The sequence below is a fragment of the Astyanax mexicanus genome, chromosome 15 (genome assembly GCF_023375975.1).
Source record: "Astyanax mexicanus isolate ESR-SI-001 chromosome 15, AstMex3_surface, whole genome shotgun sequence".
Lineage (NCBI taxonomy): Eukaryota > Metazoa > Chordata > Actinopteri > Characiformes > Acestrorhamphidae > Astyanax > Astyanax mexicanus.
The window spans coordinates 25,167,222-25,193,276 of NC_064422.1; the positions used below are offsets into that span (position 1 = coordinate 25,167,222).

Below are 26,055 nucleotides of genomic sequence, written 5' to 3' on the forward strand. Positions count from 1 at the left end.
TTTGGAGTAATGTGAGGAGGGTGCACCATCTACCCACCCAGAGAGAGCAAGGTCAATTTTGCTCTCTCAGGGCTCCAGCAGCCGATGGCAATCTACATAAACTGGATTCGAACCAGCGATCTCCTAATCATAGTGGTATTGCTTTAGACCGCCGTACCACTCGGAGCCCCTGACTTCTCCTTTTTAAAGATACTCATTTTCAAAAGTATCAATCTGATGAGTTAGCCACTGAGGTTGGGAATCACAGGGCATCTCCCGATACGATATAATCACAATACATTGCCCACAATAATGATATCACAATACTGTTATTCTGCTATACTCAATATATCGCAAGACAACTCTCTGTCTGCCCTGCACTGGACTGGCAGCCTGTCCAGGATGCATCTGCCTCCTGCATGATGGCTGCCAGCATTAAGTGGGTTTAATGATGAATGAATGAATAAATTAATGAATGAACTTCACAGCTGTGGTTCTGAAAAGGATAAGATACTCCTAATCAAGCAAATAACAGGAATTTTGAATTTATTGATGTCAGTGCTAAAGACCTTGACAACCAATATTCTTCACCACATGTTTTACTCTTTTTATTTAATTAACACCACTGCGTGGAGTAATGAAACAGTAACTTTAGTAGGTTAAATTTGGGGGTCTTAGGGAGTTTAGAGCACATACGTTTCAATAAATATTGGTATTTGATGTCACATATTAATACAATATGATACAATATATTGTCCAATCCTAAGGTGTGTATATATTTTACTGTATGTACATGTGTATGTGTGTTTGTATTTGTATTCGGACATTGTGTCTTTAAAGCAGCTCATAAGCCCTAATTTAAGAGTAATGATACATGAAACATCTTCAAGTGAATTCTCTGCTCAGCTTTGAGACAGTAATTAAATGTAAATTATTTTTGCACATTTATTACTGCAGTAACAGCCAGAAATTTCAAAAGATCCAAGCAATGTGTTTTTTATATAGTTGACTTTGCCCTTCCAGTACTGTGTGTGCGTGTTAATATATTTGAATTTAGTACACTAGTGTGTGTGTGTGTGTGTTTGTGCGCTAGTGAGAGAGAGTGGCTTTAGTAGTAGTATTAGCACAGATTGAGAGAGATAGAGCGAGAGAGGGTTCGTGTTAGAGAGTGAGAGTTGCTACAGTAGTACAGTAGTGAATGTGTGTAAGTGTGTTTGTGAGTGTGTGTGTGAGAGAGAGCGGATGTCCACACTGAAGGGTAATTAGGCTGGTTAGGTAAGAAATGTAAGTCGAGGCTGAGGGTAAGAATGTGATCCAGGTCCAGGTAACTTTATCATCAGCCTCGGCCTCAGCCTCACTCTATATAAACTCACCTGAGCATGTTCACACACTGCTCACACTTACTACTGCTGCTGCTGCTGCTGGACCACCGGGGCACTTACAGGGGACTTTACAGCCGTAAGTAGGACTTTTACTATCATTTGTGAGGGGGCTCGTTAACAGAGGTGGATGTGTGTGTGCAGAAAACGAAAAGAAGAGCACTGTTAAAAGTCAAATCTTTGAAATCTATATAGTATATTTAAAGCTTTGTACTTGAAAAAGAATATTAAGAATTTGCTTAACTTTTTGTGTACTTTGCTAACAGTGGTAAATAATATAATGTTATATGTGTATAATGTGTTTATGTTTTTGTTTATTAGATTTTATTAGTTATGTTTAAATGGTTTCAATACATTAATGACTATAGTCTATTTGCAACTACTCTAAAAATCATGCATTTTCATGCATTTTATAAAATATAAAAAAATATATATTTTAAAAAACCTATATCTTAAACCATTTTTCAATTCTGGTCATATTATTAATCATATTATTGTTACAAACTTTTATGATAAATGGACCCATAGAAATGCTCCAAAATTACAAAAAGAAAAAAACTTTTTTCATTGACTTGCATTGAATCTTAAAGTTTATTTTCCTTCTCCTGTAAAGTTACAATTTTTCCATCACAGCTACAAAATATTTTAAAACATTGTTTCTTTGAAAACCCTACATAGAAATATACTAGATATTTTAAATGAAAATGAAAGGTTTCAACATTTTTCAAGTAATATACTGTCAAAAAATATTACCTTAAAATGTATTTGAATTTTTAATGATTTGTAGTTTAACATCATAAGCAGCTGTCCTTCATATTATATATTATGTCAAAATGTCATGATAAATGGACCAACAGCTCCTTAGTCTATTTACATTGACATCCACTGAAAGTTTTTCATCCAAGAAAAGTTTTTCCTTCTTCTGTACAGTTATTATTTTAGAGACACATGCTTTTAAATAATTAAAACATTGTATTTAAAATGTTTAAAACACTTAAAATGTTTTTTTTAACATTGTCAACATATTTTTCAAATAATAAGAGGTTCGCTGTTTTTTACTGGAACCTTTTTGGATATTTGTTTTTTTATTTGTGCAAATCATTTATGAAGTGTTTTATATCTTTTTTCCCGGCAGGACCAACATGTCACTCACTGATATCCTCTCTGCTGAAGCCATTGAGAATGCTGTCAAGGACTGCCAAGGTAAGCCAAACACACAGCAGAGCGGAGGGATCAGACAGGGGATTTAATTTTTACTAATTCAAATGAATTAAACAAGAACGGTCAGACTGAAGGGGCATGCAGTGAAACATGGCACTGTGCCATTCATGGGGCACACAGGGTGAAACAGCAATGACTGCTGGATGTCAGGAAACCCCTGTGATATTAGATGGACTAATACAGATGCTTCCAGTTACTGTGGAGTTTTTATTTTTTGTAGCACTTGCAATATCTTTATATGCTTCAATGGATTTGAAATGAATAGATCAGAATTTTCTAATCTGGCCCTTTTGTTGCTGAGTATTACCTGTGGATTGCATCTTGAAGTAAACCCACTGTATTTACAATCATATAGGACGGATACCTTTATTTTGAAGAGTTGTTTTTTTTTAAGCAAGGACAAAATCCTGTGATGATTATTAGCTTTTTGTCATCGTCTTCTAGGCTTTTGGTTTTGCTGAGTGAACTGATGATTCTACCATATCTAAAGTTACTGCTGTTTCTCTGATAGACATCTTTTCAGACAAATGATGGCCTCCTTTCTTTTCATAAACACCTCTTTGGATCATATATTCTTATAAACAGTCACCACAAACAAATTCAACACCAATCATCTTCAAACCTGTTATCTTTTTAATTCGTCATAATATTGAAGGAACATGTCTGGTGATGAAACAAATTATCAGACAAAATACTTTTGGGTCTGTGAAAATTGTGGGATTATGTAAAAACAGTAAAATCAGTGTTCTTGTGAATGCCTGTCAATTAAAGCTAAAAGTCTACACTTCAGTCACATCTTTATTGCTTTATTTTAAAGCCACTGTTTAAATACGTACGAACTCCACTGTATATTTACATAACTTTCACTGTATGGGATGATGCACAGTGAAAGTTGTACTCTCAAGAGGGATCATTTTCTCCTGTGGTTTTCTGTGTACGCACAAAAGTATGCGTGTGTGTGCGCGTGTGTATGTAACCCGTTTCTCTTGTCTATTCTGGACAGCTCCGGACTCCTTCAGTTACAAGAAGTTTTTCCAGCTCTGTGGCCTGACCCAGAAAACGCCCCAAGAGGTCAAGGACGTGTTCGGTATCTTAGACGAAGACAACAGCGGGTTTATCGAGGAGTCCGAGCTAAAGTATGTCATATCAAATTAATCCAAACACAATTGATTGAAATTACACTTTACATACTAAACACATAGGGAATTAGGGTGCCTCATTCACTGATACCTTCCTGAAAAAAAACTTTCATTTTCTCTTAAAAAAAAGTCAGATTCATTGTGTTTTTAAAATGCAATAGTATTCACAGATCTGCTCTTTTATTGATGACTCATAAATGAAATCATTTAAATCAATCATTTAAAATATGATGGATGTTAGAATCTTTGTGAAATCTGCGTAAGAGGGCTTTTAGAAGAAATTTTTATCGTAAGATCAGTTGCTAAATAAGGCCCACATTTTCTTAATTTTTCTTAAGGTATCAAATCAATTAGTTGCAAGAAAGCGAGACACATCACAATGTTATTCAGGTTGACAGACTGTAGCTGATTAGATTTTGATAGACGTTGCTTTTATAACAAACACAGGACATACATATAATTTAAGATGCATTACACAAAGGCTTCAGCAGGGATGTACTGATAAGGAATTTCTAAACTGAGTGAAATATTTCTATGCAGGGCCAGCATTCAGGCAGACCAGAACATCCCTCTGATATATCTGCATTCCTAGCATCCAGTCTGAGTCTGTACTGCTACAGAGCCATTTGCAGCTCTAATGCAGGAATGCTGTCTTTTCTCTTTTTTCTTTTTTTTGGATTGTGCAGTTTATCTGCATTATGTAACTGTGTCAGCAGAACTTGAGCCAAAGGCATTCGAGATGACATTCAGAGTCGTCCTTTTAGCGTGACTAGCTTCATTGCTTTTTGCTGAGGTTTTTGCACATTGGCAGTGAAACGAAGAGGCCTGGTGCTTCAGCACAGATTGAGCGGGATTATAGCATGACTTAGTAAAAGAGTAAAAGTTAAGCTGTTTGTGTTTGTCCTTATTCTAAGTGTGTTAATAAGTGTGAAGAGAAACAGACAAACAGGACCATCCTGCAAGCACAGGGCAAGCCAAAAGGGCCATTTCTAACAGTAGTTTGGCTACTATTCATCAATGGGTCATGACATTATTATGATCACGCACCCAATATTCTCATGTTTAATAGCATGCCACCAAACTAGCTCACTTTACAACTTTACAAAATGTATGAAGGTGTCCTGTGGTATCTAGTCAGCTACTTCTGTCAGCTGTAAGGGTGGATCCACCATAAATCTGATGCCTATTTGAAGTGTCTCACAGGTTTTGTATGAGAACACGGGCCATCCACATAATGTAAAAGGAAAACGGATTCATCAAACCAGTCAACCTTCTTTTATTGGTTGAAAGTCCAATTGTAAAAAAATTGAAAATCCAATTGTAGACATTTCAGACAGGATCTAGCATGGACACGCTGATAGATGATGAATATGGAGTAGCCTTTACGCACTGGGCACCTAACACCCTGTAATCTATTGCCTTTTTGGAGATGCGCTTTTTTTGCAGGCCATTACCAAAGTTGCATAGGTTTTCTCACCTGTCTAATTTTCCCACATCCATTATTTCAACTATGATGGCCAACAGTTAATGTCTAATATTCATCCCAGACCTTGATTCGTGCTGTGGTTATGGGATAATCAACATTATTTTCCTTATTTATGAATTGTTAAATTGTTTGGTTCATTGAGATACTATATAACTGTACATGCTATAAACTTCAAAGCTGATGTGGTCAATAGTAATATTATTAAACCTATCAAGTGTGATTTTTGTGAAAAATGTCATTTTTATACGTATGCACTCTGGTAATTAAGTTTTATTTGCTATTATGTTTAATGAAATTGCATTAAACATTAATTTATTGCTCATTAGAAGTTTCTTTCGAAATCTAGAATTAAAAAATAGAAGTGATTATCCTGTCTTGATCAAAGTAACTGTTTCTACCCCAGGTAAGGGTCTCTATCAGATTTTGGAACATTTGTGGACAAATCTGATTGTAAATTGATTGTGAATTTGATTATAAAATGGTATTTCACCAGGGCTGAACAGACCTTTGTACACTAAAATACCAAATGTCACAAGATAGCTTGGTAATGCCCACATCGACACTGGCCAGTTTGCTGAATGTCTGCATTTTATGTTGAGCAATGCCTGATTGTGGGCAGTGCACTGGCTGGTAATGATTATGACTGGCTAGACTCTTGCTAGAATTGTCCATGCAAACTCTGGTATAAATCACATTTACATTCAGATCTCCACAGGTCAGTGGAGTTTTTCCCAGCCTTCATAGAACATGGCAAAAGTCATAGGACAAAATATAAGTTCCTGCTTCATGATAACATATTTTTTTCTTGACAATGCATGAAAACAAACTGTGTATTTGAGCATTGTGAACAATACTTTTTTTTCTTCTGGGCCTCTTGTATGAAACAGGTTCTTCTTGCAGAGGTTTGTACCGGGGGCGCGGACTCTAACAGAGAAGGAGACTAAAAGCTTCATCTCGGCTGCAGATGATGACAGCGATGGCAGAATTGGAGTAGAGGGTAACAGTTCATTTATCTATCTTACAGAATCTTTTTGATTCTTATTAGTTTTGTTTGGAAAACCTACAAATATTTAATTGTTTTTATTCTGCATTCAAATCACTTTTAGAGTTTTTAAAGTGCAGCAGAAGAAACGCTTAAACCTCCTTGGTATTGCAAATAGGTGTAAGGCCTGGTTCATGTCCAGGTCTTAGAGTTTTTGAGGAAATGACTTTGCTAAGAGCACCTACTACATGGTGCACTGTGCCTTTGTGCAGTAGTGCATTTACAGTGTGTTTGATTTCACACCCCAGAGAGCACAGCATGATTTATGGGTTGCAGCTATTTTGTCACTGCAGGTTTTTGGGCTATGAGGCAGGGATCGGTCATCCTGAAAGAGAAAAGAGAATCTCCTGTGTGTTTCCTGTGTGTGAGCGTGTGTGTGTAGAGGATCACAGCGCTGATTTGGATGAGTGCTACATTGACATCTGAATTAGAAATGTGTAGCGTAGCTCTCAGTTAGCATCGGATAGCCGAGGTGCAACGCTATACATCCAGTGCTATCTGATTTCCCATCAAACCTGTCAATCATGAAACTGGTTAGCTTTCCACTGAGTGGTTACCGAGCTGAAAGTGCTTTGATTGGTACATGATTTGATTGTTTGATTTGATGACTCAAATTTGTTACATTTTCACAATTCAAACCTATATAAATTATGTCAGTTCACAGCACTGTAATTGTGACATAAATATTTGTCAAAATAAAACTTTTTCTCTACATTGTGTCAACATCTCATGAGGAATGCACCAATATAAATGCACCAAAATTATTGACTTCAACTAAAAGTGGCAATTTTTGAGATAAAAGGTTGATGTCCTATATAGTATATCTAGTAAATACTTCTTTGATTTTACCAAATTGAAAACCTCTGGAATATAATCAAGAGGAAGGTGGATGATCACAAGCCATTAAACCAAGCTGAACTGCTTGAATTTTTGCACTAGGAGTAGCATAAATGTATCCAAAAGCAGTGTGTAAGACTGGTGGAGGAGAACATGCCAAGATGCATGAAAACTGGGATTAAACACCAGGGTTATTTAACAATTATTGATTTTCGAACTCTTAAAACTTTATGAATATGAACTCTACATATTTTTTGTTATTTCAGCCATTTCTCATTTTCTGCAAACAAATGTTCTAGATGACAATAATTTTATTTGGAATTTGGGAGAAATGTTGTCTGTAGTACATAGAATAAAACAACGTTCATTTTACTCAAACATATGCCTATAAATAGCAAAATCAGAGAAAACGATTTAGAAACTGAGTTTTATATTTATTAGATATGAGTTTTATTTTTACTTTGGTGTTTAATTGCAGTATAAATAATACTGTTTACAAGGCAGTGTTGGCTCACTGGTTAGAGAGCTCCGATATGGGTCTGATAAACTACCTTCCTTAGGCAAGTCCATTGACCCACCCTGCTCCAGGGTGCTTCAGCATGGTTAGACACTTTGATCTGACCCTGGCTCTCTCACTCTGAGGAAAATGTGAAAAGCTGCTAGTGTTGGGCCCAGTGGACCCTTGTGCTCACTATATCACTGTGTGTGTGTGCTCACTTTGCTTTATGTGTGTGTTAAAAGCAGAGGCCAAATAAAAAAAATAACATGGTTGTATTTGTATTGTATACATTTAAACACTGCTTTTCAAATTATATTAACTTCTGCTGTGTAAAATAATAAACATTAAGTTGCTTAGATATGGAATTCCAAATTATGTTTATTTGCTGCATTTAGCATAAGGAAAAAAATGACACAGCATAACTGTATTATACATGTCTATTTTTTACCCACTATCCCAACAAATTAACAGTATGTGTGCAATAAAATGTGCAATGCTTATCATTTTATCTGCCTATTTCAATAAAATTCAGATATCACTGTGTATCTCTCATTGAGGGAATGTTGTTGTAGATTTTAACGTTAGAATACTACTGTTAATGCTTCTGCTGTTTTTCTGCTATTTCCACAGAGTTCCAGACTATGGTCCTGTCTTAAAGGAACAGCCCTCCATCACTCCGATTCTGTTCATCTACCTGCAGCCATGTGCACTACGGCTTCATCTGTCCTGCTGCCTTTTACCTCCCAAATGCTTTGCAATGACCCACATTTGCACACTCATTTATAATTGCCTGGTGAACACATGCCAGCCAGCTGAATGTGTGTGCTGTTGCCTCAGTGCTCACACAACACAACCAAGGACAAAACTGTTCAGGGAAATAAATAAAGTCACTGTAACTGCAGCCTGTGGTGCCATCATGTCATTTAAAAACTGATTTAGTTTAATGTAGTACACCGGGGAATGCAACATTAACCTGTGATGAACTGGAATGAAAAGAATTCAGAGGGAAAATAATCATGTACTTTATCATATTATAAGCTTTATACTAAAATCTTCACAAAGGGAAAAGCCATAATTTTCTTTTAAATGTTCTTTTAAATGTCATTCCTATATAAAAAAACAGCTGGCAAATTAGTCAAATAGCATCCTAATTGCATACTAATTACTAATACAAACTAGCTTATAAGTATGTAGTGTTTAGTACAGATAAAAATGGGAAATGAAAAGAAGAAAGGTAATAATGACTGCAGAATTTGCAGGGATGTAGGGTGGCATAGCATTACTTCTTCATATTCTCTTGGTAAAAAAGAAAAGTACACTATTATTTTGTGTACTAACCTGTCAAACATGTACTATTTAGGAAGTATATATTTTAGATCACATAGTAATAGTGTGTATTATACAACTGGGATGCAGCCATATACTTCCATTACTTAGCTACATTAGAATGTCTTTACTGATTGTCCGATAGTCAGGCCTTGCTGTTTTATGGGGGAGGTTTCACAGTAAAATTTCATTAGATTAGATTAGATACATATTTTCATTTAGACATCTCTTGTTGTTAAGCCTCACCTGTTTATAGCACAGCAACAAATACATAGATTAGCACTGGCAATAAAATGGGATGCCGTGGACTAGCAACATATAACCTTAGGGTCACTGTGCCACAAGCCAGGCATCTACATTGTCTTAATTTCACTTAATTTAAGAATAAAACTATATTTTGAAGACAAACAACCACATTTTGAAGAGAAACTCAATCCGTGTATCATTCGTTCATTTGATATTCAATTGAGAATCAAAATCGGAAAATTAAAAAACCAATTCGTTTTTTCGTTTTTTCGTTTTTGAATATAATACCAAAAAACGAATAACGGCTTGTATTTTGTATTTTTATTTGGTTATCCAAACAAAAATTGGAAATTTAAAAAACGGACCAGGAGCCGAATTTGATTTTGATTTTGAACTTGACCCATTTGTGTGCCCCGGAAGTTACTGATTTGTTTATTCTTGGTGGGTTTCTGTTGCGCGGGAGTTCACTGCAGTGTTATCTACACAGTCTGTATTGCTGTAGGCAGCATGGCCGGACTGGAACCACATTCTGGCCTAATTAAAGATCTTTTTGAAGGTATTAACTAAATATGACATTTAGCTACGGAACGTTAGACAAACACCTGAAAGATCCTGCCGATTTTTTCTGTTGTCATATCGTCTTCTTTCACTGCAACGCGTTTAGTTCCTCTGAACAAGATAAAACTCTCCATCCTCAACTCCATCCAAAGCCTACAGCAATACAGACTGTGTAGATAACACTGCAGTGAACTCCCGCGCAACAGAAACCCACCAAGAATAAACAAATCAGTAACTTCCGGGGCACACAAATGGGTCAAGTTCAAAATCAAAATCAAATTCGGCTCCTGGTCCGTTTTTTAAATTTCCAATTTTTGTTTGGATAACCAAATAAAAATACAAAATACAAGCCGTTATTCGTTTTTTGGTATTATATTAAAAAACGAAAAAACGAATTGGTTTTTTAATTTTCCGATTTTGATTCTCAATTGAATATCAAATGAACGAATGATACACGGATTAAACTCAACCACATATTTAAGCAGGTAGACATTGTACATGTCAATAAAATAAACACACCATTACTACATTCAGAATGGTTACCATGTTTGGAAAGTGAGTTCAATGACTGTTTGCTTTCTTCACAGTTACTTACAATCTAAGAACTTTACATAATTCATCAAAACTGAATAAATTATAAGCAGAGCCATTTTCACTGAGGATCCAACAACAGGCTTCAGAATAAGAGAGTTAAATTTTAAAGCAAACTAAGGAGAAACAAAAGGCCGGGACAGTGAGTGTAGGTATAAGTTACAGTGAGAGGGCCTCTCAATACCTGACAGCAAAGAACTCACTCAGGTTACTGAATCCATTAGAGCAATGTCGCTGAAAATGTAGTTCAGCACCAGCAACCAATTAGCCCATTCTTTACTGAAGTGTGTAGTTGCCAAATACAAGTGCTGGTTGCTATTTTTAATTTTACTACATAATTTACCTAAAGCTGATTTTTTGCACATTAATGTTAATGGATCCATAACTAAAGATGTTTAAACTGGAGTCGGATTTCGGCACAACACCCATTCTTTTTCTTCTGGTTTATTTAAAGACTGCGTGAACTTTCTGTAATTGGTATGAAAGTCTGAACCATCTGAAAAAAAAATGTCACACTGCAGACGAACCATGGTTCAGTAGATCTGGACCTCTTTTGGTCATACCTACTGTTTTGTTTAGGACCAAATTGAAAAAATTGAAAGTCCAGACTAAACTATGTAGGTCTGAAAGGACCCTTAATCTTTGAGGTTTGAGGTACACAGATAATATGAAGATTATCTGTATAGAGATTTAAAGCTCACCTTCCGCGAAAATCCGATTTTTCTTGTTTTTTGTGGAATACAGTAGGTCTCTCCGAGTTGAATGTGTACACCTGCACATTAAACTGTTTTGCAGCCCCCATTGTCTGCAGGAGCTAAGCAAAGAAATCCCCCCTCCCCCCCTCCGAAAAACGGGTGAATTTTGAATTATCTTTCTGCCTACGTAGGCAGAAACTCACAGACCAGCCCACCTTGGCTCGAGAAACTCCCAGAGGCGGAGGGGCGTCGCAGTGCTCCTAGCCAATCAGAGGAGAGATATTTGCATGCTGTTTGCATGTATGAATATTCATGAGCAAAGCTGGAATCCGGTCATTTTGGACACACCCCTAAAACAGTCCATTAAAAAAGAGCTATACAGAGACACCTGAGCACTTTTTTTTTTACAAAAACGGCTCACATGTCATTCATTCATACTAGAGACCACAACTAGACATTTTAAAATGAAAGAAAAAACGACGGAAGGTGAGCTTTAAGAGGTAGCAAAATGTTACAACTAAGCTTCTTTGATATATTTGCAGTGACCTAAAATTCATTCATTTTTAATAAACATATATGCAGCTAAAACAGATAGCCTATCACATCCCAATTTTTTTCAATGTTAACATTTAATATAACATTATAGTCATAATGGCTTTTAGAAAAATGTGTGGGTAAGTGCACTATACGCCTCTGTGGCGTGGCCTAAGCTTTTGTTATTAATGCCTTTTTCCCACCATTATATTACTTATACTTTTACAGTTTTTCTTGAGTAAAATACTTTTGACACCTTTGATAAGTAGTACTTTAGTACAGTAGTGAAGTGTGACCCTTAGATTTTTGTCCTCTCACACCCACCCCCTTCCCTAGTCTAAAAAACAGACTATATAAAAACAGCACACACAGCCAAACAGTCACTAGCGACATACAAAGTAATGTCAGACAGTTCGACCAGAAATGTTTCATAATGACCGTTTTCTTAAATCCACCTTCACATTAAAAACAGTATCAGCAGCACAGACTCAATCAAACCAGCTGGCACAGCGGCCTAAACAATGTAAAATAACTTACCAGCTTACAGCACAGTCTGTATTTACTTGTATTGCATGGCAGTTATTCCCAGTCATGCAAGGCCAGTCTCCCATCTCTATGAATAGGGGACAGAACAAAAATATCATGAATAGTTAGTAGAATTCAGACCAATAAAGCACAAAAACATTATCATTCAGCTTGTTATGGCTACTGCGCTTGCTTAGATCTCCACATCGCTTTCCTCTCTAGCATGCTGACCCTCCTCTACTCTCAACATATCCAGCAAGCTGATTGTCTTTTTTGTTGAAAAGCAGGATTTTATTTGTAAACATACACCATTATTGGCATTACCAATAATTCTATTTACATTGCAGTCAGTGGCTCAAGTTCCTCCTTACAAACAACCGAATATTGCACACGCTATGTTTGCACTTCAGGGGAAAACACCGCACCATGGGCTTCAAATGAACTGCACAAAACTGATATAAAAAATATACAAAAGCATTTATATCAGAACAGCACACACAAAGCCAATCAGCCACTAGTGACAAACAATAATGACAGACAATTAGACAATGTTTCTTAATGATTTTTAAATCCACCTTCACACTATCTAAACAACATCAGCAACACAGACACAATCAAACCAGCTGGCATGGCGGCCTAAACTATGTTAAGTAACTTACCTTTTCAGCAGCAGGGCATTACTGGAAACCAAGTCCATCCTTCTGTTATTTTGGATAAAGTGGTTGATGGCAGCAGTGATGTGCAGCTGATCCTTTGCTTTTCAACTCAGTTCTTTGAGCTTGTTTTGGCTACTGTGCTGGCTCAGATCTCCACATCTAGCCCTACCAACTAGCATGCTGACCCTTCTCCAGTCTCAACACATCCAGCAAGCTTACTGTCTTTTTTGTTAAAAAAAGAACAGGATTTTATTTGTAAAAATACACCATGATTAGCATGACCAGTAATCAGCTTAGACACCAAATAACAACTGGACCACCATTAACCAACATTCTGCAGAAGGAACAAAGTTGTGAGAGGGAGAGACACAGGCCTCACTTAACTTAACCACTTATGTTCCAACACAGATTGAATAAGCATGTTTGAAGTATGCATGGTTGTATTTTGGAAATTGTTAAAATGTAAATTGTCAAATTATAAGCAGATACAGGAAGACTGGAACTGATTACTTTTTTTAAATGGTTTGTTTAGTCAACAACAATAAAAAAATGAAACTGAAAGAGGCCCTCACACTGTATTTCCTCAAACAGCCAAGACATGTTTGTTTGGTGTCTCAAACGTGTTTCTATACCTTGCCACTGCATGTACAAGAGTATTTAAGAGTTTATGGTTTTAAACGGTCCAAATTGTTCAACAGTTATTTGAATTAAAGCTAAATCGGTTCGCTTCATGCCGGTCCAGAGGACAGCACAGAGAGGCTGGTGGTGAAGCTGTGGAACTGTGGGTGGAACTGTGTGTTACTGCACTTCATCTGTCCGGACCGGTTTAGCAGCTGCGTGCGGAGCTCCGTCAGGAGGAGGAAGTTTGTGCTGAGGCTCTCTCATTGATATTCACTCGCTACTTATGATAAAATAACCTGCTCATTCCTGCCTCCTGCACCGCTATGCTGTGAGAGGTGAGCTTCACCTGTGTACTCCGCGCTCCAACGCCTGAAATCTTTAGCGAGTCTCCGAGTCTCTGAGCTGAGAGGCTAACGAGCTAGCACAGGCAGCTAATTAGCTTAGCTTAGTTTAGCTAGCTCTGCATACTAACCTTACTAGCTTAGCTAACCTGTGTTTATATTTACTGCTGTTCCAGGTCTTCCGTTTTACTTAATACGTGTTGATTTTATTCATACTGTAGTATTTAACTAGTACTGTCAGAACTAATGACTGTCTAATTAACTACTGTTAAAACTGCCTGATCAGTCTTGTGTGTGTCTGTTTGTCTATCTTGTCTGTTTATCTGTCTGTCTTCTGACCAACCTGCAATCCAATACAGCAACTGAGTAACAGAGAAGGCTGATCCTGTTGTGCTCTTAGATTTACTATGGTATTATGGTCAGTGTTGGTCATCTCCACTTGCTTAGATTAGACACTGTTGGTCATCTCCACCTCCTTGTGTTAGACCTTTATAATTCTTAAGGGGTTTACCAACTCCACTTGCTTTTATCATACCGTTTTGGTCATCTCCACCTGCTTAAAATAGCCCTTTATGGTTCTTACATCAATCTTCACCTTCTTAGATTAAGACTTTAATAATTCATGTAGTGTTGACAGCCTGCACCGGCATAGATTAGACTTTGATGGTTCTTAAAGTGTTGGTCATCTATCTCCACCTGCTTAGATTAGACCTTTATGGTTCTTGCATCAGTCTACATCTGCATACATTAAGACTTTTTTGGTGCTAACAATGTTGGTCATTACCTGTCTAGATTTGACACGTTGTGTGTTACTGTGAGGGTCAGTGTTGGTCATCTCCACCTGCTTAGATCAGACCTTTATGATTCTTACAGTGTTGGTCAGGTTTAGGTTCAGCAACAGTATGTGCTGAAAGAATGAGGTCAGCTGACTACCTGATTATACTGAATATAGAATACAGGTTATTTTATCAATGGATTTTTTTCTTCCCTGATGGCACGGGCATATTCCAAGATAACAATGTCAGGATTAATGGGTCTGGAATTGTGAAAGAGTGATTCAGGAAGCATGAGATCATCATTTTCACACAGGGATTGGCCACCACAGAGTCCAGACCTTAACCTCATTGAAAATCTTTAGGATGTGCAGAAGAAGGCTTCGTGCAGTGGTCAGACTCTACCATCATCAATGCAAGATCTTGGTAAAAATGCAACACTGGATTTAACACTGGATCTTGTGACATTGCAGAAGCTTTTTGAAACAATATCACAGTGAATGTGTGCTGCAATCAGAGCTAAAGGTGGTCCAATGAAATGATTGAGTGGGTGAACTTTTTTTAGTGGCGACTTTTTTTTGGCCCAGGCAGAGTATCTCCACCTGCTTAGATCAAACCTCTATGGTTCTTACAGTGTTGGTCATCACCTGCCTAGATTGTATCTTTGTCTTACTGTGATGGTCAGTGCTGGTCATCTCCACCTGCTTCAAGACCTTTGGCAACTACTTTAGGATGCAATCTAATGCATTTGCACACACTAATTGTATGAACACAAAAGAAAAGCATTACCAGGAACAATCCGTCATCATCCTAAGGTCTTTGGAATGAGATGGTACTCCACTCAGTACCTTGAATGTGTTGGAGTGGCTCACATGCATCTCAGACCACCTGTTGACATTTGAGTGCTAGGATTTGTATCTTTGTATCTGTTTTAAATGTATTGGGCTTGTGTACACTTTCTTTTATGTGGATTCTTTTTATCTACGTATAATTCTGTACTCAAGACTTGAAGTGATCCTGTGTAAACAAGGTTTTGATGTGTACTGCTTTAATATCTTTGGTCCTACAGTTGAAAGGCATGCCAATCAGACTACTACGAAAGTGGATGAACTTTAGACTCACACCTCTCAAATGCTGATGATCAGGTACTGACATGCTGTTTATCTGTTTATAAAACAAAAATTTTAGTCAAGTTTACATTCTTCATTGATTCTGTATTAATTACTTTCATATGTTTCTGTTCAGCCCGAGAATGGCTTCTGGAACGCAAGAAAAACAATACACTCCTTCTTTGCTTAGTTTTTTCATCTATAACCCTAAGTTTGGACCACGAGAAGGGGAGGTATGAACTTTTTTTTATTATTGTTTTTTTTTTTTTTTTTTTTTGGCATGCTTTATGAACTTTAATTGCTAGTGAGAAAAGCCTACCTCTTTCACCTTCATAACAATTCATAGACATCTCATAGCTATATTTATGTTTTTGTTATGATTGGGACTGGATTGTGAAATTAGAAGGGACCCTAGAGTAATGGGTATAGGCAGGAAATACTTTTTAATATCCTAATGAAAATAGAATTTTGCCTTCTATAGTATTTGTGTGGTAAGTGGACAATTTCTGCACATAAGTCATTGCGGTAAGTTTCCTTAGTGTGACTTCATCAGGGAATTTGCTCTGGTATACACATCATTGTCATTGTCATTCTCCATAAAGACAGAAAATTTACCCCTATTTACCAAAAAATAACACACCCCAGATTTAGAAAAAAAAATCAGCATGCAGTTCTGTCTCAGTCGAAAAAATAATAGAAAGGGCATAGAAATGCTTTCACCACTCCCCTTTAAAAAGGCTCTCTAAGGCTACGTTGGGGTAGTGTACATCTTTGTGAGAGACAATTAAAGACATGTTGCTAATTTAACATGATTTGAGAAAGGATTGGGTTGTTTCAGTTAATTGCCCACCATCTAGGTCATCGGTCAGACCCCATTGCCTTTGTTTGTAGTGGTTTTGTGAAACCTGAACTGCTACAGGCTGGAAATGTATCTTCTACGATGTCTTTCCATGTTCTGTTTGGGATTCCACGAAAGTCAGCTTTGGGTATGGAGGGCCTGTGGTAAACACTTAAATCCTGGGGAGCTAAATTATCACATGCTCACCACAAGAGCTCACCACAAGTGTACACCACACATAAACTCAAGCATTGTGGCCTTCCCTATTAGTACCCTTATGTTTATAGTCACAGACCACATTACAGGAAACCCTTTGATTCATGTAGATCATCTGAACTTAAATGATTCATAAATGATTAATCGGATGACTCAATAAGGACAGCTGAACTGATATTGACCTTTTAGTTTGTCTTATATATCGTAGAATCTCTGCTTATGTTAAGTTGTTAAGTATTTTTCTATGGTAGGCAATTTAAGAAACCATGATTATATTTATACTGTTCTGATTAAGGATTTTACTGTTTTCTCTAGGAGGAAAAAAAGATCCTGTTTTACCATCCCATTGAAGTGGAAAAGAATGAAAAGATTCGCAATGTCGGACTCTGTGAGGCCATTGTTCAGTTTACCAGGTGAGCACTATGTTATCAGTCATAAGCGTATTTGGTACAATACATAATAATTAAACCAATTATTTAAATGTATTGTTTATTAAATAATTGTACAAAAGTTAAATAATTGTGTTGCTTATGAGCTTGTATTAGTAAAGATCATCAGTTAAGATGAAAAATCTGTTTGGTTTATTGTCTATTTGTTAACATGTACACTCGTCAAAATGCTAGAGTTTGCTGCAAATGGCACTTTAAATGATGCTGTAGAGGACCCATTTTTGAGATAGATATGATGCATATGTATGAAGGTTTAAGAAGCTGATAAGTGTCTAAAGACGTAGCAGAGGAAGTATGTGTGTTAAGGGAAAGGTTCTTTACCAGGCTTTGTCACATTTTACAAAATGTTTTCTATATTTTGACTAGTTTAGCAAATCTAATAACCTGTTAATTACACTTGTTTGACTGATATTGTCTTATTTTCAGAACTTTTTGTCCAACTAAGCCAGCCAAGTCCCTTCACACACAGAAGAACAGGCAATTCTTTCACGAGCCGGAGGAGAATTTCTGGATGGTCATGGTACATAAAAACATAAATGCCTTTTTAGAGTATGCCTGTGTTTTTTATTTTTGTATAATTCAATTTAGTATGATAACTATGAACAGTTTCTAAAGAGATCATGCCACTTGCTGATGATAACGGGGGTCTTGTGACCGTGGCGTAATTGCACAAATGTTTCTGTGCTTTTTCTTTGAAGGTTGTGAGGAATCCAATGATTGAAAAACCCAGCAAGGATGGGAAGCCACCAACTGTTGAATACCAAGAAGAGGAAATTTTGGTTTGTGTTTTCTGTGTTGTTTTGTTTTTTGGAATGAATATCTGCCTGAAGCAGTCATTGTGCGCATGTCCCTAACATATAGTGACATAACAGTGTTTCTTTTTACCCCCTTTGCTACAGGACTCTGTGTATGGGGCAGTATTACAGCAGTGCTACAGTATGTATAAGGTAAGTCTATTTAATATGACAGTAACACTGAAACCCCTTCATTTAATTTGATTGGTTTCGTTGCATAATCAGTTCTATGTTTCTTTGCCCTCGTCCCTGTCTTCAGCTTTTCAACGGCACTTTCGGCAGGTCATTTGAGGCTGGAGGAGTGGAGCTTCTTATACAAAAGCTTGAAAAGTTCTTCTACAGGGTAAGATAAATAAACATTAGCTACATCACAACTGCTCAATCCTAGTGCTGGGAGAGTTCAGATCCAAAGTACCTGGCTCTGTTATACAGATGGCCCTGAAGGCATTCATTCAGTACCTGGATCAGGTGTGTTAGATTGGAGTTGGAGCTGAATTTTGCAGGGTGGTAGATCTTCAAGAGCAGTTAAATTATTCAATTTCCCTCAGGAATATGATTAGCCTCGCAGCCAACCGTAGCTGTAATTTGCCTCTGGTTATTAGCGGCACACTCCACAATCCCATTTGTTGAGAGCAGAGACGTTTTCCTTATCAGTCGTCTGGTTAAAATTTCACTGCTGAAGGAATCGTGCTTACTCACCTGTCTGAATAATTCAGCTCCGGTCAGGGGAAACCCTTCTCGTCACCTCCTCCCAAACTTGAGCCCTGGCCTAGTGCTCTCAGTGAAAGTGTAATGTGTTCCCAAGGTGAAATGTCAACGACTGTGTTGCAAAGCCACACCAGTACGGCTTCTCAGTGTTCCCGTTGTCAGATTACATGACGTCAGCGTCACTGAGGCTCATCAATGCTTGAGACCATAATCGCTTGCAGCCGTTTCAAGTTCTTTCTAGAAATGCCAATTACAGTGTCTAGTGTTACTTCTTTGTTAGTGGTAATTTAGCATAGCAATTGTTGTTAAACCGTAAGAGTATGAGCGGTTTCATTGTTTACCTTCTTTTGAGTTAATGTATATATGTAATGTGAAGCAGTTATGCAACATTGACTGAATCTGAGCAGATAGTGTTGCACTAAATACTTCAGAATTCTGCCTAAAATAATATCACATATCTTAGGGTATTTTTGCGATATGGCAAAACAATGAAAGTACACCCATAATCAGTAGTCACAACATCAGTAAAGACCAGTGTCTCAGTACATCCCTAAGCAATAATACTACCTCCACCATGTTTGACAGGTAATGTGGTAAACTTTAGACCATGAGCACGCTTCTTCCTATCCTTTTGGTACACTCCATTACTGCTTCAGCCAGCAGTGTTGGAGATCATCTTTGTGTAATGCACTGGTCAGGTCTGCCCTAATACAAAAGTATGCATGTAACACTGATGCAACCTTAACCACTGGTGCAGTTAACTGTAGATCGTAGACTCAGCCTGTTCTGTGTTTTGTGTTTTATCCAGTACCTGCAAACACTGCACCTCCAGTCATGTGACCTGCTGGATGTGTTTGGGGGAATCAGCTTCTTTCCCCTTGACAAGATGACCTACCTGAAGATCCAGTCTTTTGTCAATAGAGTAGAGGAGAGTTTAAGCTTGGTGAAATACACAGCCTTCCTCTACAATGACCAGCTGATATGGTATGATAAAGAAATACTGTTATTACTGATTAGCACACACTTCCAAAAACAGCAATGTGGCAAATTTCTGTATATAAGGTAATAGGACAGGAAGTAGTTACCTCTGACTTGTTCAATGTCCCATGGAAGCTAAAGAACAGTGCCTAACCTGCTGCGGTTGAAGTTGTTCACAACTGTTGTCTTTCATCATTTAAGAGGTTTAACTAAAATATTGCATTAAATATAAAAAAAAAACAATTCCCCCAGATCAAATTACATTGAACAATCATTACATAATTAAACTTTTATACTGTAATGAATAGGCTTAGCAGTCAGTGTCTGAAGTGTGGATGAAACATCGCCAAATACTGAGTTTCCTCCCTTGAGATGTTTTTTTCCAGATTTCTGCTACAGCTGCCTTCAGTAGCTGCTTACTTTGCTGCCTTCAGTTTTGTGTTTAGGAAGTGAAAAGCTGCTCAACCGGGTTGAGGTCAGGTGACTCTGGCATTTCCAAGCATTCCATTTCTTTGCTATAATAGACTATTGGGTTTCTTTCATTTTATGTTTTGGGTGATGCAGCTTCTGAATGTATGTCCCATTATTCTAGTACAAGTAAATATTGCTTTTATCCGGGTAATAAAAACTTGACCCAGAACGTGACCTTGAACTGCTTCAGTCAAATGTCAAATAACTTTTGAGACTGTAAAAAAATGGATGGAATGTATGTAAAATGGTTGATGCAATGTTTTTGTTAGACTTGAATTAAAGTTGAATGTCTATACATGTCTGAATATTTCTATAATTAGCTGTATACATACTTCTGTTTTTCAGGAGTGGGCTGGAGCAGGATGATATGCGCATTCTCTACAAATACTTGACAACATCACTGTTCCCAAGACACACAGAACCTGAGGTATGTCTGTGTGCAGAATCTTTAGTGGAATATATGCAGAATTGTTACACGATGCTGAATGTAGGCTTGGGTGATATTGCAATGGAATATTTTTACAATATTTAAAACCATTATTATGATACATTATATTTATCTCAAAACACATGATTTCAGTCAGTAGAGACAGATTCTTATAAAAAAAAATAATTTAAAATATAATTTAAATACATTTGAGCAATGTGGCTTGTAATGTGAACATACTCAGGCTATGTTCACATTACAAGCCACATTGCTCAAATCCAATTTTTTGCTCAGATCGGATTCTACTATCTTGGCGGTTCACATTCACAAATGTAAGTGAACTGTATCTGTGTGTAAAGTGAACGTATCTGTCCCTGAAACGCCTCACGTGCACATTGATACGTATATATACATCACCTTCTTCATCAACAGCAAAAAACATCATCTTTGCTTTATTAAAGGGAAATGGATGTGTTAGCAGCTCATATGGGTACGAGAGAGAAGCATGTAGAGCATGCGTAAAAGCAAAAAGACTCATGAATTCCGATTTGATCGTTCATTTCATACAGCAATAATAAAATCTGATCTGAGTCACATTGAGCAAAAAAGTCTTACACATTGAGTCACTTCAGCCTGATAGTGTGAACATAGCCTCAGTATTAAGTAATTTTTATTCAAAGTCATTTAGTTAAACATGACTAATTATACTCTTTCTAATGAAGTGTGTAGTTTGACAATGGTCTTTCAGCACTGATGATTTCTTCAATTTGCTTAAAAGGTAAAAATTATCACAGAACTGTAAAATACTGTCATATTGCATACCTCTACCTGAATGTAAACCTGTGTGTCTGTGTGTGTATGTCTGTCTGTGTGTGTGCTTGTGTCTGTGTGTGTCTGTTTGGTCTGGCAGCTTGCAGGAAGGGACTCTCCTCTGAGGCCAGAGGTAGCGGGGAATCTGTTGCATTATGGGAGGTAAGTGGAGCTGTCTTTTCAGCACTTGGGCAACACAGCACTGACCTTGCGTTGGATTGAAGTGTCAGGGACACTGGGCTCGTCAGTGAAGCCCAGCTTGGATAGGCTGCCAGTGATCAGGTAGCTCAAGAGTAATTGAAGTGCTTTGGTGGCAGGCAAGCATCAGAGAGCCCCACACACCACAGTGTCCAATTTAATTCTTTAACTAATGCTGGATTATAGATCAGTGGGTGTGCCAACACCGTGTGTGGCTTTTGACTGACGGAATAGTGTTATCTTCGCAAACATCTTCGGTAGAAGTGTTGGCTCTCATCAGCCGACTTAATTAAAACCATGTTCGCCTCAATGCTAATTTAATGTAACAGGTAAAGGAAGCTTATATCCACCAGTCATGCAAAGTGTATGAGCCAAGAATGATTATCTAATTTTTGCTAGTTGGTAGCTATATCAGCCTCATAACTCTGAGGCCAACTTTAAAAACCAGCTGATATTGGCTGATCAACTAGATTTGGAGCAAATGGATGAAATTGTGTAAAGTTTATTTTTTTAGCCAGCAAGTCTAATCATTAGGCTCTTGGTGGAATTACCTCAACAAGCATCAGGGTGTCAAATGTTTCTGGGAGGAAAGAGGACCCTGCCTGTTAAAGCCAAAGTTGACCCCTTTGAGGATAATGTAGCATGAGGATTAGTTAGCTACACATACACACTAGTAAACAGTTGCTAGAACATTTCCTCTACACAGCAGTTTGGCAAAGAGGTGATCACAGTTTAGTAGTGTCAAGTCTCTGTCATTAGGTTTTAAACCAGCAACCACTAAACAAGACCATAGGAACTGCTAAAAATACCATCGCAATCACCATAAAACAATGAAGCATCCACTGGCTGTGGGCCATATGGACCTAAAATAATATTACAACATGTCAGGGTTTTTTTTTTTTTTTTTTTTTTTTTTTTTAACATTTCTGTAGTTACTGTGTTCTTAAGGTCATAAACTACTGCTATTACATCCTCCATTTTAATTTCTGCGTGGACCTCAAGGCATCAGAAAAGCAACCTCTGCTTCACAGTTTGGCTTGGTGTGCAGTTTTTTTTGCGTTTCTCAAAACACAGAATTGTTTTTGTGTTAATGCGATCCAATAAAAACGTTTTTTTGTTTTTCCCCAAAAGCACTATGAAATATCTAGGTTGTCTTGGGCAGAATTAAGATGGACCACATTTTACATTGCACAGTATTTAGTGCCTACATATAAACTGCAAAAAACAGTAATACACAGTAAACGGCAAAATAAACTGCTTTCAAGATGGATATTAGCCATCTAGTGAAAGAATGTGTTCTGTTTTGTAGATGATTTATGGAGTATGATTATTATGAGTCTTTGAGTACATTGAGTCTTAATGCTTTTTTATGTTTGATTTGTTTTTCTTTTTTTTTTGCTCTTTTATAAAACTAGGTTTTTAACTGGACCTGCTAACTTAAAAGATCCAGAGGCAAAATTCCGATTTCCCAGAATTTTTGTGAACACAGAGGACAGTTATGAGGAGCTCCATTTGATAGTTTACAAGGTGAGATAATAAGCCAACTTATAATTTGTTCATTTATATTTATAGCATGGTATGCATGGTAATAGCTTTTGATATTACATAAAATATGCCCATCAAGAAACATTTAAGCATGGGGAATATGATTTTATTTTGAATAATACATTGAATAAAACTGGCAGGCTAATAAAGGAAATTTCCATTTATGTTAAAGTAGATATTTTAGAACTGAATGTATATGACTCTAAATAAAAAATTCTGTTGTATTTTCTGCATGTGTTAAGAATTCTGAATGTACACACTTGTCTGTTTTGCAGGCAATGAGTGCAGCTGTGTGCTTCATGATAAATGGTGAGTACTGATAAGTTTTTATATATTTTAGATAGATATTTTAGAAGAATATTAAAACATATTTTTGCTTTAATAAGAACCAGTTCATGGGTTGTATCTCCTGTGTATTTCTGCTCTTTTTTTCACAGCATCTGTGGAGTTGACCAGAGAGTTCTGTGAACAGCTGGATGCTCTGGTTGGTCCCCAGCTCACCCTGCTAGCGTCTGACATCTGTGAACAGTACAATATCAACCGCAGGATATCAGGGTCAGTACAAATGCACTTGTGTCTTTTAACTAGATTCATAACTGCAATAGACACTTATATTAACATTTACCTTTTACATTACCACGCTGTTACTTTAAAAAAAGGGTATTTAATCTTTTTTCTTTTTCTTTTTTTTTTTTTGGCCCACTTGGCCCTTTTTTAAAACCCTTGAGCACCCTCCCACCCCCTCTTGACTAAAACATGTCAGTATGCATATGTGTCAACTACTGCAGCGTTCAAATAGAAAAATCAGTCATCCTATTTGTCCAGAACCTTTCATTTTAAACAAAAAATAAAAGTCCTGTATAAGAGATTCCCCTATATTAAGTAAATAATAACAACAAATATTTTACTGAAAATCTTCCAGTGGTCAAGAGCAAGAAATAATGAACAACTGTATATACAGATAATAACCAAACAGTGTTTCAGGCAAATACGTAACCTTCTCTCTTTCTTTGTAAATCTCCTTTTTTGTATACCCCTACTTTAGGGGGTAGTCTGTTTGAAATTTATTTCAATCATTTATATAATAACTTTTTTTATCCAAATATAAATCCACACATTTCTTATTCTCATAACAAAATAGCTTAAATAATATTAAATACAAACTGAATATTGAATAACTATTAATCTCACAGCTATGATTATGGGTAAAATGTCACACGTAAAATTTGAACAGACAGTTATGCACGTTTACTGTTTATTCCATCAAAGTGGAGGGAGAATTACGGATAGGGCCTAACAAGACTATACATACTGTAAAAAATAGTCCTAAATCAATACAATTCCCACAGTACCTGGTTCCTTGATGGCTCACACCTTAGTGCATATCATGTATTCACCATGTGACTGTGCATACCGAATCATAAACCTTACTGTGATGGTTCAATACAGATATATGAATGCCTTTACACACCTGGTAGTGACAGTTTGTGGATGTGGGGCTTTCTAGCTTTGTAGTTTCAGCCCATTGTTGTGCTTTGCCTGGTCTAACACACCTGATCCAACTCCTTAACTAATGGTGTTTAAACCCCTTATTATTTTTGCTTTGTATGGCTAGGCCAGAGAAGGAGCCTCAGTTCAAGTTCATCTACTTTAACCACATGAACCTGGCTGAGAAGAGCACCATCCACATGCGCAAGACTGCAAGCGTGTCCCTGACTTCTGTACATCCTGACCTCATGAAGATCCTTGGAGACATCAACAGTGATTTTGCACGGTGGGCACCATGGCAATTTGGGGATAACACTTGCTATATCGGTTTTGTTGAGCTATTTATGTTTTAGTTATCATAAACAGCTGAAAGTTTGTACATTTTGCTAATAAGACCAGTTGGCCATCAAGGTTGACTAAATTAGATTGCAACCATATTAATATCCCGTATAAGAATTAGTATAAGTAGTATTAATATTATTTAAAAATATATCTTTTTGTGTAAATAAACTGTTTTCTTTTTATGCCTTCTCGTCTACAGAGTCGACGAGGATGAGGAGATAATTGTAAAAGCAATGACAGACTACTGGGTTGTGGGCAAGAAGTCAGATCAGAGGGAACTGTATGTCATTTTGAACCAGAAGAATGCCAACCTGATCGAAGTGAATGGTATGTTCCTCTTCACAAAATAAAAAAATATGTATAATGAATATGTATCAAGAAGTATCAAGAACTAACTCCTCAAAGCTCATCATCTTTTATCCCGTTTTTCCCTGCTTTACAGAGGAAGTGAAAAGACTATGTGCAACACAGTTCAATAACATTTTCTTCTTGGACTGAGGACGATAAGAGGCCGAGAGGGATACGACTACACTAAAAACCTGTCAGCTGTTCATGTTTTAATGACAGCATCAGTGTAATGCAATAATTGCATTGTAAAAAAAAAAATAATTTTCATATGCAATTTTTTAAGATTTTTATTTAATCTATACAGAAAAGTGACTGGGTACTTGTAATTAATTGTAAAATTAAAAATTTTACTGATGTTTGTATGTGTACATATATATAAATATATAAATATAATATTGAAATGTTTATCAGTCAACTGTTGTATTCTTTATTGCCATTGCCATTCACTCTGTTCTGCTTCCTTTTAAGCCGTAAAATTAAACTTGACACACATTAACTACATCTGACTATATTTAAGTCTCATCTTTTTTCACTGCTGCTAAACTCAGATTCAAACATTAAAGAATGTTAATGTTCTTCAAACTGTGGTATAATTTTGTTTATTTTAAAGGGTCTCTATAGATGGAGATATACTTGCTGTTAACTACACATTTATGTTAATGCATTATTGCTGCCTTGTTGATTCTGCATCCGGTGGAGGGGTTGGTTGTGCACGTCTTCAGAAATCGGCAGATAAACATGAACATTCTGTCAACATGCCTAATGCAATGTGTGAGCTAGAGGGGTATAAAATGTGGAGCAGTGGAACTGTGTTCCCTAGAATGCTGCATCCAGTACTTTTGGGATGAGGTGATCATTCAATATATTGACCTCATGAACGCTCATT

The 26,055-nt window shown here is 36.9% G+C and overlaps 2 protein-coding genes across 2 annotated transcripts; both read left to right on the forward strand.

The window, feature by feature from the left end:
* The first annotated feature begins 690 nt into the window (after positions 1-690).
* On the forward strand, positions 691-8,483 carry pvalb9 (parvalbumin 9). The gene is made up of 5 exons (XM_007251177.4): positions 691-1,437; positions 2,494-2,561; positions 3,583-3,715; positions 6,092-6,201; positions 8,213-8,483. The coding sequence occupies exons 2-5, from the start codon at positions 2,501-2,503 to the stop codon at positions 8,236-8,238; spliced, it is 330 nt and encodes a 109-aa protein (XP_007251239.1). The 5' UTR covers positions 691-1,437; positions 2,494-2,500; the 3' UTR covers positions 8,239-8,483.
* A 5,031-nt stretch (positions 8,484-13,514) lies between these two features.
* ccz1 (CCZ1 homolog, vacuolar protein trafficking and biogenesis associated) lies at positions 13,515-25,668 on the forward strand. The gene is made up of 17 exons (XM_007251176.4): positions 13,515-13,669; positions 15,518-15,593; positions 15,694-15,790; positions 16,927-17,024; positions 17,487-17,580; positions 17,759-17,839; positions 17,960-18,007; positions 18,114-18,197; positions 19,371-19,546; positions 20,357-20,438; positions 21,349-21,410; positions 22,862-22,973; positions 23,267-23,300; positions 23,429-23,546; positions 24,607-24,765; positions 25,021-25,148; positions 25,264-25,668. Exons 2-17 carry the CDS (start codon positions 15,580-15,582, stop codon positions 25,317-25,319), a joined length of 1,443 nt encoding a protein of 480 aa, XP_007251238.2. The 5' UTR covers positions 13,515-13,669; positions 15,518-15,579; the 3' UTR covers positions 25,320-25,668.
* The last annotated feature ends 387 nt before the right edge of the window (positions 25,669-26,055 follow it).

What these genes read in the sequence shown, in the direction of transcription:
- pvalb9 (XM_007251177.4), top strand. Translation starts at nt 2,501, where the DNA reads ATGTCACTCACTGATATCCTCTCTGCTGAAGCCATTGAGAATGCTGTC. An exon ending in TGCTGTCAAGGACTGCCAAG is followed by an intron (nt 2,562 to 3,582) that starts GTAAGCCAAACA and finishes TATTCTGGACAG; the next exon opens with CTCCGGACTCCTTCAGTTAC. An exon ending in ATCGAGGAGTCCGAGCTAAA is followed by an intron (nt 3,716 to 6,091) that starts GTATGTCATATC and finishes TGTATGAAACAG; the next exon opens with GTTCTTCTTGCAGAGGTTTG.
- ccz1 (XM_007251176.4), top strand. An exon ending in TTGGACCACGAGAAGGGGAG is followed by an intron (nt 15,791 to 16,926) that starts GTATGAACTTTT and finishes TGTTTTCTCTAG; the next exon opens with GAGGAAAAAAAGATCCTGTT. An exon ending in AGTGCTACAGTATGTATAAG is followed by an intron (nt 18,008 to 18,113) that starts GTAAGTCTATTT and finishes CCCTGTCTTCAG; the next exon opens with CTTTTCAACGGCACTTTCGG.